This window comes from Arvicola amphibius, chromosome 1 (genome assembly GCF_903992535.2).
Source record: "Arvicola amphibius chromosome 1, mArvAmp1.2, whole genome shotgun sequence".
NCBI classification, from domain to species: domain Eukaryota; kingdom Metazoa; phylum Chordata; class Mammalia; order Rodentia; family Cricetidae; genus Arvicola; species Arvicola amphibius.
In genome coordinates, this window is record NC_052047.1 from 65,050,885 (window position 1) to 65,063,740 (window position 12,856).

General features: G+C 41.1%; 1 protein-coding gene across 3 annotated transcripts in view; it reads right to left on the bottom strand.

The window, feature by feature from the left end:
• Window positions 1-12,856, bottom strand: part of Htt (huntingtin) — a 139,055-nt gene that overhangs the window by 39,180 nt on the left and 87,019 nt on the right. For all 3 annotated transcript variants that reach the window (XR_005283088.2, XM_038311049.2, XM_038311036.2), the window contains 6 exons: window positions 11,897-12,013; window positions 10,328-10,450; window positions 9,823-10,058; window positions 8,430-8,572; window positions 3,262-3,469; window positions 616-757 (listed from right to left, as the gene is read on the bottom strand). Coding sequence is in view for 2 of the 3 variants with exons in the window: in XM_038311049.2 (XP_038166977.1) it covers window positions 616-757; window positions 3,262-3,469; window positions 8,430-8,572; window positions 9,823-10,058; window positions 10,328-10,450; window positions 11,897-12,013 (969 nt within the window). In the remaining variant the exon portion in view is untranslated. The remainder of the gene's footprint in view (window positions 1-615; window positions 758-3,261; window positions 3,470-8,429; window positions 8,573-9,822; window positions 10,059-10,327; window positions 10,451-11,896; window positions 12,014-12,856) is intronic.

The window sequence follows — 12,856 nt, forward strand, 5'->3', positions numbered from 1 at the left end:
AGCCAAAAATCACACAAAAATCAGTGCATTTAGCTTTGTTAAAATCATGTAGTGTTTGCTGGATAGGGTGGTACACATTTTTTTTTAAAGATTTATTTATTATGTACACATTTACATCCATACACCAGAAGAGGGCACCAAATCCCATTATAGATGGTTGTTGTGAGTCACCATGTTGTTGCTGGGAATTGAATTCAGGACCTCTGGAAGAGAGCAGCCAGCAGCCAATGCTCTTAACCTCTGAGCCATCTCTCCAGCCTGGTGGTAAACATTTTTGATCCCAGCAGTCAGGAGGCAAAAGGAGGGATATCTCTGAGTATGAGACCAGCCAGGTCTCCACTGTGAGTTTCAAGGCAGCCTGGCCTACACCTTGAGACAAAACTGCCCACCTATATGCCAGGCACTAAGTTCCTGATGACAAACTAGTAGAATGAAAGCCTAGAAATCTAAGAGAGGATGGGTCCAGGCTGTTCTAATTAAACCCAGAGAAAAATCAAACATTGTTACCTCTCCTCAGTTTGATCTATCTGTGGAGCAGTGAATAGTCTGGTTGCCCAGCAAATGCTGTGGTCCTCTCTTCCCTTAACAACCCTCACAGACATTTTTCACACTTACGACATAATCACAGAAGAGAATAAGGGCCCCTCTTCGCACTATTTCTCTATTGCACATTCCAAGCTGAGCTGCTGAGCCAGAATCTTCCTCTTCACCAGACATCTGGGGGTTAAGAGACTTCGTGCAGGACAAACTGTGCCTTCTACAAGGAGTGAGAGATGCAATGAGCACGTGTCTAGGATAGCAGCAAGCTCACACACACACACACAATACTGAATGGCTATGCTTCATCTTTCTTCTCAAACCCACAAGTTATTCCAAACATTGCTACATCAGACTGGTGTTGTGTGTTTAAGTACCTCAGACTTCTGTTCCTAGAAAACACTTAAAGGACACAGTAAGGTTTAGCAGGCAGATGATTAAAGTGCTTGGCTGAAGAGCAAAATCCATATAAAAGGTCAAGTAACATATAAAGGCAGACCTATCAGAATTACACCTGACTTCTCAATGGAAACCACGAAAGCCAGAAGGTCCTGGACAGATGTGCTGCAGACACTAAGAGACCACAGATGCAAGCCCAGACTACTATACCCAGCAAAGCTTTCAATCACCATCGATGGAGAAAATAAGATATTCCATGACAAAACCAGTTGTTTTTAAGTCTTTAAAGAAATTATTTGTGTGCATGTGCATCACAGTGTGCCTGTGGATGTCAGAGAACATCATGTAAGAATCAATTCTCTTTCTAGCATGTGGGTCTTAGGGACTGAACTCAAGTAATCAGGCTTAGCAGTAAGTACCGTTGGTCAGAGCTGCCAGTTTTGTTTTTAAGACAAGGCTTTACTGTGTCACCCTGGCTGGCCTCAAACTTGCTATGTAGACCAGACTGGCCTTGAATTCACAGAGATTTAACTGCCTCTGCCTCCTGAGAGTTGAGATTAAAGATATATGCCACCATACCCAGCTCTGAGCTTCAATTTGTAGCTACCATCCCCATCAAAGAATCTTCTTTGTAACAAATGGAGACAATCATAGGAAACCACAACTGGACACAATGCAGAGTGAGATCAATGAATTGTGGAGAGCCACTCCTGGTGGATACATCTACATTACAACTCCCACATCTGTGGCTCAGGGAACATTATGGAATAGGAGGCAGAAAGAGTGTAGGAGCCAGAATACCAAAAAATCTGATGTGAAGCAGTCTAGGAGAGAAATGCATGCATGCATAAACAAGACCACAACAAAGGCAGTATACATGTAATATATGTAGTAATTATTATATGTACATACATTATTGCATGTATATACATACAGTATATAATGTAGATGGGGAAATTTCACAGGATCTCATCCCTAGACAAAGAATTATCTGGATGAGAAGAATTCTGGGATGAGAACTAGCCTCTCCCATTTATATATTACTTGTGCATATACATATAAGCATATATAATACATACCACATATATTATGTAACAAATATAATAAGAAGTTATCAATGTGAGAATGGGGATGTGGAGAGAGGGTTTGAGGGAGGGTAGTTAGAAGTGGGGAAGTGATATGATTCTATTTCAACTTAAAAACATTCTTTTAAATTAAAAAAAATGAACAGGAAAAATTGCAAAAGAAAGAAGAAAGGAACAAACATGGGTGATGCTGAGACACCCACCCCTGTGCTCAGAGCAATCTGTGGAGTAGCAGTATTAGCAGCAGGGGCTTGGAATATATGCAAACTCCTAGTCCCTAGCAGCTTCCTGCACTAAAATGTTTTAAACAGCTTCAAGACTGATCTACATGTACATGTGAGAAATAGAGAGCTAGGCTTAGTGTCCACTAGGTCTTACAATGCTTCATTAATGTGTCAGGCTTAAGAGATTCTCTAAGCGGTTCAAATGATCTTGTGAGTGCCTCCCCAGGTGGTCCCATGTGGTGGCAGAGTAACATTTCTATGTTCTTTGCACCATCATAAGGAGCACACAGCAGAGAGGCAATGATGCCCCCAACAAGGATATGTAAAAGTTGGGAGCCCCTGGTCTCCCTTCACCAAGCTGAGGAGCTAACCTCACCTATATATTCTTCCTTAAGGAATTTTCCCCCACAAAGACTAAGAAGCTGTCCAAAAGTACACTAAGGACTGATTCATCAGGGCTCACAGCTTTTTATTTCCAAACATGTTCAGATATTTGAGTGAGTACCTGAACGCTAAGATTTAAGCCTAAAAACTCTTTGCAAAATAGAGGGCCACCCACAACCAGAAACAGTTTATTTGAATAATAAAATAAATTAATAAAATACTTCCAATCAGTTTCAAAATTTGCTAAATAATTCCTTCATTATCTAAGAATACCCAGAACACATTTAATCATAACAAAGTTAAGACATTGCAACATGTTTGGCTGTGGAACCAAGGAAAGCTGTAGGACGTAGCAGGAGGGATAGAGCCTGACAAGCATAGCCCACATGATGGAACAGTGTCAAAGAATTTGTCAAAGAAAATCAGTGAAAAAGCAGCTGGTGAGTTTGAATGCCTGTAGCCAGACCACATTTCCCTACAAAACAGTACCCAAGAAAGAAAGATTTATATGAAGCTAAAATTTTACAAAGCTTCATGAAGAATGGAAAATAAAAACGCCCTCATGGCAGCCAAGCCTCAGGCCAAACACTGGGCTGCTGCCTGGGCCTGGGCCTGGGAAGCTGTGCACCTACTTGGGTGTTTGCTGCACCTCTGCCCACCATCGGTGGTCAGTGTGATTGATGAGCAGCAGGATCTGACACCAGAGCAGTACCAGGGCTGGGTGCGTGGGCACCATGGATCGAACCCGTGCATTGAGGTTCTCTAGAGTATAGAAGCTGCCTTCACAGCCATCACTGGTGAAGAGTCTAGTGGCAGCTGCTGTGATTCTCCGAAACATTCCTAGAACCAAACAAAAATAGGTAAAACAGATTATGGGGAATGCCTCTACTGTTCATCATGATCCAATACCAGGTCATATACTTTCCCACATTTATGTGAATACAGCACTTAGCACTTAGAGAATTGTGACTTTTGTGTATGTACATGTGCTCATGTGTATACCTGGGTACATATGTGTTGAAGTCAGAAGTTCATGTAGGGTCGATATTGCTTCTCCACCTTATTTTTTATTTTTTGAGACAAGGTCTCAAGTTCACTGATTAGATAGACTGTCGCCAGTGAGCCCTACAGATCTTGATATCTCTAGCTGTCTGCTAGGATTGTAGAAATCATGCCTGGTTTTTTACAGAGGTGCTGAGAATCCAAACCCAGGTCTTCATACTTTGTACAATAAGCACTTCGCTCATAAGCCTTTTCCCAAGATCCAAACTCTAACTTTTCTAATCAGAAACATACACTAAACTTATTAAGTCAGTTCACTTTTTGTCCCTCTGCTGACTGGCACTGCCTCATTCTCTAGGAGTTCAAAACAGCTGCTGTGGAATCCTCAACACAAGTGGTCAAGAAAGAACTAGCCAACATGGAGGCAAAGGATTCAGGCCACAGTTGGGAGAACATAGAACTGAGCCACAGGCAGCAGACAGAATGGCATCTTACAATTCTGGCTGGTTGAGAATCTAGGGGCAGAAACACAAGGGGCTACCAAAGCAAATAGGACAATTGTAAAGAGAGCTAAATATATCTTTATTAAAGTATAGCTGATTTATTTCAACCCTATCTTGAAACCAACCAAATACCTAAACACAGTAGTTCTTCCACCTACTGTCACATAAACATTTATATAAAATTTAATGGTACAAGGGCAAAGCCTGTATGTCTAACCATGGCAGGTTCTTCCAGATGGGTGTACATATGCTGTATCAAAAGGGGAGCCACTGACCACATGAAGCCATTTAAGCTGATTAAAATTAAACAAAATCACAAAGTACTTCAAGTATGTTGTCTGTATTTTAGTTACTCAGTCACAGGGGCAGGTAAAGCCAATGTGTCTGTATAGACATAATGCATACCAATTTCACTGCAAGTTTTGCTGGACAACACTGACACACAACACACAGTAAAAATATTCCTTTGAGTATTTTTATTTCCTTTTTTTTTTTTTTAAAGGAAGGAAGGTTTTTGACAGAAGAAAAAAGGAGAAGCTATAGCAACTGGAGGTTAAGTACCCAAACTATATGGCAGTCCACCAGGTGACACAGCAGACACATCTGCCATCCAAAGAAGGCAAGAGAAAGTTCTTCAGGTAGCAAATCCAATCAATGGAAAATATTAAATGACCAACATACTAAACACAATCACTATTCATAAACAGGCATACTTTCTTAACTTTCAACTTGCTACAGTGGTCAGTGAAGCATAATTCAAAAGATCTTTAAGGACCAGGGCAGTGGCTCAATGGGTTTAAATCCTTGCTGCACAAGTCCGATGATTGATTTCCAATTCCAGAACTCATGACAAATGTGTGGTGTACATCTAGTTCCTATAGCAGGACAGGACACAGAGACCGGAGGATTGCTGAAAGGCTCTTGTTGGCAGGGAAATAGCAGAAACAAGAGCCTGCCTCAGAACGAAGTGGAGAGAGAGCAGACGCCTGAGCAGTCGCCTCTGTCCTCTAAGTGCACACCCTGGCATGGCACATGACCTTTCTCTGTCTCTCTGCTTCATATAAACAAAACAAGTAAATAAATCTTTAGATAACAAACAATACGTTTAAAAAGAAAAAAAAATCAGTATTAGGAAATAAGATAATTTGAAACTAGCATCCATTATCAAAATTAAATTCTGGCACATTAATGTGCTAAGGATGCCATCAAATAAAGGGTACAGTCCATATAATGCCTCTTTCTCCATGGCTCACCTGGGCAGCCTGTTTTTCTCCCTACCCTGTTTTCAACTCCATTTCTCTTGTCTATTCTTCATAGTCCAAAGGCTGATTCTGCTGCACACTTCAAGAGTGTACCAGGAACCCTCAGAAACTGTTTACTGATAAACTGCTCACCTCTTCCTAGATCAGTGTGTGTACTGGTGTACCACCCTCCCCACTGGCTGTGAAGTTCCACAAAGGCACAAAATACATCTGCTTGTCTAACACCAGGACACCAAAGCCCAGTATAGACAAGTCAGAATATAAGTCCTGTTCAATAAAGCCTAAGGTAAGTAACTACCTTTTACTCTAAAGTATGAACATAAAATGCACATACTCAAAATGCATATAGAAGGGGCTGGAGAGATGGCTCAGCAGTTAAGAGAACTGGCTTAGTTCAATTTCCAGGAATTGCATGGTGGTTCACAACCATCTATAGTAGGAGCTGATGCCCTTTGTGGGCATAAAGGTATATATGCAGATAGAGCACTCATATACATAAAATAAATAAATCTTTAAAAAAATGCACATAGAAATCCAAACACAGAGAACACCTTCTAACTGAAGACACAACCTGCTTTTACTTTCTGTCATTTCTGGCTTGGGATTTAGTTACCTCCAGAATTCCAACTGATAAGCTATTTTCACTGGCAGCAAACTATTAGTCTCTTACCCGTTTCTCTTCTTTTCACAAAGCAACCCACACACTCAAGGGAAGGCCACCCAAGCTGGTCAAAGCAGCCAGGAGCTCATGGCTGCCTACAGGGGTCATGGATGGTCAATTACTTTGGAGGCACAAACCACTGTGGTCATAGGTCAACCTCTGTCATATGAAATGAATCTACCAGAAAGCAAGGCCAAGAGAGAAAACACAGGGCTGGAGAGATGGCTCAGCAGTTAAGAGCACTGACTGCTCTTCCAGAGGTCCTGAGTTCAATTCCCAGCAACCACATGGTGGCTCACAGCCATCTGTAATGAGGTCTGGTGCCCTCTTGTGGCCTGCAGGCATACATGAACACAGAATATTATATATAGTAAATAAATAAATATTTTTTTAAAAAAGAGAGAAAACACAGCCAGGACATGGAAATATGGGATAAAAATCACCATGTCACACTCCACCCCCACCCCCACTTAAACAAACAAATATTATTATTATTTTTAAAGACAAGTCTTCATATAGGTCAGACAGACCTGCCTCAACTGAGGATGACTTTAAAAATACCAATTCTCCTGCCTCCACCTCCTGGCTAATAGTATTAGAGATAAGAACTGAGATTACAGGTGTGTGCGGCTTAGGTTAGATAGGAATCAAAAAAAGAGTTTTGTATGTGCTTGGTTTTCATACAGGTTTTTGTATGTAGCGCCAATGGACTTACGTTCCCGGCATGAGTTTTTAGGTTTTGTCTGATTTTTACATTTATTTGTTTTTGGTGAGGGGGTGCACATGTACCACAGCATGTATGTGAAGGTCAGAGAATAACCTGAAGTAATTGATTCTCTCCTACTGTGTGTGGGTCTCCAAAGATCACATTCAAGCTGGGCAGCAGGCACCTTTAACCCAGCACTTGGGAGGGAGAAGTAGGTAAATCTCTTTGAGTTCAAGAGCAGCCTGGTCTATAGAACAAGTTCCAGGACAGCTAGTAGAGATAGATAGATAGATTAGATAGATAGATAGATAGATAGATAGATAGATAGATAGATAGATAGATAGATAGATAGATAGATAGATAGATGATAGATTAGATAGATAGATAGATAGACAGACAGACAGACAGACAGACAGACAGACAGACAGACAGACAGACAGACAAAATTACACTCAGATTATGAGGGTTGGTTGCAAACACCTATATCTACTAAACAATCCTGCTGGCCTCCATTTCTTTTTTTTTTATTGTGGTAAAATACATAAAACATAAAGTTTACCACCTTGATAATTTTTAAATATACACTTTGGTATTAAATGCATTTATGTTATGCAACATCACCACCATCCATTTAAAATTCTTCTCATCTTGTAAAACTGAAACTCTAAAGTCATTAAATCCCTTTCCTAAAGCCCTTAGCAACTACCATCCTGGTTTCTGAGTATCTTATATAAATGAAACACAGTGTGTCTTTTTGTGTCTGGCTTACATTGTTTAACACAATGTCTTCAAGGGTACCTAAGGTGGCTTTTTAATTTTATCTTATGCATATGAGTGTTTTGCTTGCATATATGTATGCGCACCTTGTGTATGCCTGGTTCTGGTTGATTCTAGAAAAGGGCATCAGATCTACTAGAACTGGAGTTACAAATGACTGTGAGCCTCTCTAATATACTGGGAAGCAAAAATGGGTCCTCTGCAAGAATAAAAAATATAGCTGGGTGGTGGTGGTGCACAGCTTTAATCCCAGCACTTGGGAGGCAGAGACAGGTGTATATATGTATGTATATATATGTGTGTGTGTGTGTGTATGTACACACGCACGCACGCACGCACACACACACACACACACACACACACACACACACACACACACCTGTGAGTCTGAGGCCAGCCTAGACTACAGAGCAAGTTCCAGGACAGGTTACAAAGCTACAGAGAAACCCTGTTTCAAAAAACAAAAACCAACCCCCTCCAAAATAGAAAATACGCTTAACTGCTAAGTTATCTCAAATATCCTTTGTTGTTTCTTACTTTTTCAGGCTGAAAAGATTCCACACATAAACACATTCAACTCTATAACCTATGTATAATACCATATTTGGCTTTCAACCAGCCCACCAATAAATGTAAAAGTTGCTTCTACATCTTAGCTATATAATGAATGCTGTTATGAAGACTTGTATACAACCATCTTCCAAGCACTCTGCTCCCATTCTTCCAAATATCTGCCTATCAATGTCCTGCTGGACCATATGTACCAGGCTCACTCCTATCATCATGTTCTCACATGCACAAGGAGTATGGAGAACAGCTACCCTGAGAACAGGGCACTGCTGGAGACAGGGAACACAAACCACTACCAAGTCTAATCGGATTCACTTACCAGATTTGAAGATGTGGATGAGACACATGAGCAGTGTGCCGAGCTCTTGACAGTAGAATGTATGCTGCTGTTCACTCATTTCCACTTTGAGCTGTTTTGTAACAATGTCTTCTAAAAGAATACCAACCAACTGTAAAAGAAACCTTCCAAGAAAGGGAGTAAATGACAGCATATTAGCTCACTATCAGTGAGTTTATGCCAAGCACAAGTGTGAAATAAAGACCATCAGTTTGTATAAAGTAAAAAACAAAACAAAACACAAGAACGGCACATGGAACAAAGTAAAAACGAACTGTTTCAGACCATCACTGTGAATGAAGGCTCGGCTTCCCTCTCTATCACCTTCCTCAAATATGAAATGAAAATATAATCATACCATCTTCAAGGTCCAACAAAACAAAATGACAAGTGATTTTTTTTAAAGCTTTATCAGCTGTAAGAGTGTTACATAAATACAAGCTGACGGAAATTTGAAGGAATTTAGTGTAACATCAGTTTTACCCACTCTTTCAACTCTGCAGAGAGAGGGTAATGGGCTGCCAGTCAATTCTGCAAACAAAACAATTCTGCAGTGTGTGGGTCTATAATACACCATGGGTGTCTCCCCTTGAAAACATGGGAGGCCCTAAGGAGCACATTCGCAGCACTGCTCTAATGGAGCAGGCAACACTTCTCCCTGCAAAGTGCTAGCAAGTGCCTGAAAAGTGATCATACCACTGCCCTGGAGGAGCTCCTACACCATGTGGAAGGGAAGACACAAGATACCTGCAGGTACCACCTAGATGCTGTTCACCTTGGCAATGAGGTTCTTAAAGCAGCATGTGGTGAAATAAATACAAGGCAGATTTTTCAGTGGCTTACTCTAGATTTTTAACTACTCTAAAGGCAATTTATCTTTTAACATGCTGCAGGCAGGGCAGGTCACCCCTGCTTAATCACAGACTTGTCAAGTCTGTCACAAAGACAGCTAGAATGAGACAGGACCTTAAGAAAGGTGTGACACAGGCCATTGGTGAGGTAGGTGAGGATAAAAATTGGGAAAGAGGGCTGGAAAGATGGATTGGGATTCAAGAGACCCTCTGGCAGAGGACCCAAGTTCAGTTAGTTCCTAGAACCTACATGGCAGGTTTCAACTGTCTGAAACTCCAGTTCCAGGGGATTCAATGCCCTCTTCTGGCCTCCACGTGCACTCAGTAAACTTACACATAGGCAAAACACTCATATATTTGGTTTTTGGTTTTTTCACTCATATATATTTAACAAAAAGAAATAAACCTAAAACAAAAAGAAGACCTGAAGGAAGACCAGCAAATGCTGTTGGCTGCTGCTGCTGAGACACCATGGGATCAGCCAAAAGTCTCAGGTCAGTTTACACTTCAGAAAGAAAGTATACCTTGAGAATGTTTCTTCTGGCAAATTCTTCGTTTGTCTCCCTTCACTGCGTTCTCCTAATGTTGAATTACCATCTCCCTCCCTTAACCTGCTAATTACTGGACAGGAGATTAAATATGGAGAGAAGGAGAGTTCCTGAATACGAGAAAGAACAATATCTTCGGTTGACTGGGAAATGAGAACCCTCAGAATGGCTAGGATTCCAGATATCCACAGCTGCACGGTGCTTACAGAGGCCTAAAAAAAAAAAAGAAAAAGAAAAAATGCTAAAGCTAAGGAAAAACGATTAAACTTCCCCTTGTTGTTAATTCCAAGGAAGAAAATTACCCCAATTTACTACTTCACCAGAAAGTCCCTACAGCACTGGTTCCAGGTGTGGTCCTATAGAAGCAGGATCAGGCTCAGGTGGAGAATTGGAAAAATGTAAATTCTTTCACTCACCAGTTGTGGCAGATCTGGGCCAGAACCTGCCCTCTAGTGCATCAGCAGTATCTGGTGAGACTCACCATTGTGCTTGGAGTGATGAACATACTTCGCAAAAGCATATCCACGGGACGTAGTGAGGAAGGAGCCAAAATCTCAAACAAGGTATTTAATACTCCAAGGGCTTCATGAGAATCAATGTGCATCTGTGGAATTAAGCATGTCTGTGGAACCCAACTGAAATGCCGGCTTCACACACATCATTCCTGCACCTCGAGGGCACGCAATCACCACCATCCCTATCATGTCCTCGCAGCTAAAAGTTAAAAGCGTTTTACTTTCAGAGGTAATCCTATTTTCAGAACAGTGTATCAGCTACACTCTACTTTAGCAATAGCCCCAGTAAAGCTTCAAGACAGTCTCCATTCCAGCCCTCACAGCCTTCCCTTTCCAACTGGAATGCTATAATCTCAGGGACTATGCATTGCTCTCTGCTCTGCCTGAAACATTCTCTTGAAGGTATCTGCTAGAATTGCTCTGTTCTTTCCTTCATGTTTACTCAAATGTCACTGGCCATACAAGGCTTTTTTTTGTCACTGACTGAACAATGAATGCATCCTCTTATCCTGACACTATCCCTTTTCCACAGATAACTACTATCCTGATATTTTATACGCTTTGATAATGTATTCCTTTGTTATCTGCCTTATTAGTCATTGTTTGTCTCAATGAAAGCTTGACTCTAAGGTGGGAGAACACTGCTTTTCAATATATTTTGTTCAGTCAAGTATTTTCTATCTATCCCTGCAATACTATCTAGCACATGAAGACAGTAACTACTGATACAGGATGCCTACAAGTGTTTATGAAATGAGGAGAACCATGGCCACTTGTGCTTTCTACAGAACCTATTTCAAAAGCACTGCCTTGCCATAAAACAGGGGGTTTCATTCAAAGCATGGCCAGAGGTTCATTTGGCAGCTTCTCAGGTTTTCTGGTAGAATCGTCTATAGCCAGGCTCTGTCTGTTCTCTATCTTTTTTTGTAATGGTGCTATGGTAAAAGTCACACAGACTTCTGTGCTTTAAGGCACACATGGTCCAGGAGCCGGGACTGTTTGTTCCCATAAGATGTGGAACAGCCAGATCCCTGCATTTTTCTGAATTAACTAGTGATGTCATTTCATTACAGAAATTCTGAGCAAGTGATGAGTAACTGCTACGTTACTGTTAAGTAAAAAGAAAAACAAACAAATGGAAAATCATAAAGCTAAAGATCAAATAGAATACCTAACTGACTAGAATAAAGGAGTCAGGATAATAAAATAAAAAAGGACTCAGTCGAAAGGACTCAGTTTTTAAGTCAGAACTAGGCCAACCAATTGCAGACCCTGCACCCTCAAGTTCTGTGAGGATGGAAAACCTCAATACCCTTTCTGACCTTAACTCCCCCACTTATAAAGTGAGAAGGTAATTTCAACCTCAAAGGATAATAGGAATAAAAGAAGCTACCTGCCCCATGACCAGCAATCAGAACAATTTTCAAAGCAAGAACCTGTCGGGATATAATGATCACAACCCAACCTTCATAAGCATCTCAGTCCATTTTGAAATAAATTACACATGATGGCAAACCAAGACCACGGTGACAAACCTGCTGCTTGGCTAACATGGGCAGGATGATGTCTGCAACCTGCCGAGATAGCCGTTTCCACTTGTCCTCATTCTCTTTGTGGCACTGCTGCAGAACGAGGATAAACATCTCCAGCACCTGCAAGAATGGATAGGATCAGAGCACTTCCTGATCCAGGACCTCTACTTTGCCATGTCCCACATTGGTCCCAGCTCAGCAAGGCAACTCTCTGGTTCAAAGATATATAATCCCCAATGAAGACTGAGGAAGTCACATAATCTACATCCTGTGACCTGTGAAGCAGACCAAAACAAACAAAACGAAACAAAAAACAAAACCCCACATACACAAGGACAGATGCAATAAGCTCCAAGGGCATGGGTGAGCCATGCTGGGCTCAGGAAGACTCGTAGTAATTAGTATTATTTCTATGGCATTATAGCATTTCATGAAGAAAGAGATCAAGTGAAAATAAGACTTAATCTGCAGAACTCAAAGACAGCCTTGAATAAACACTCTATGGGATGGGTATCTTATATTCCTATGTACTTTAAATCCACCTCAGTGCTCTTTGCAAAAGCAACCTATTTTCGATTAGCCCTCACAACAGTCATACAAAGCTGAGCATGAGTTTATTGGTAGTCATTCTGGTCATTCAAAATAGATGTATCTATGACCTGGAAAAAGTTTGTAACAGAGACACCTGGTCCACTGCCCATTTTGTAGAAAAAGTCTTATTGGAACACAGTCATGCATCTGTACACAGACTGTCTGCATCCACTTTCGAGGTACTACAGACTGGGAAGGCCACAAAGCTTGTAATGCTGATTAGTCTGTGGTTTCAAGAGAAGAATCTGCTAATCCCTGAGTTATAAAATGTGGCTGCTATAAAAGAGGCACACCACCTCAGGGACAACATAAAGCCTAATCCTACTACTGCATCTCCAAAGCTGCCTTTCTTCAAGGTCCAAGCGCAGTGCT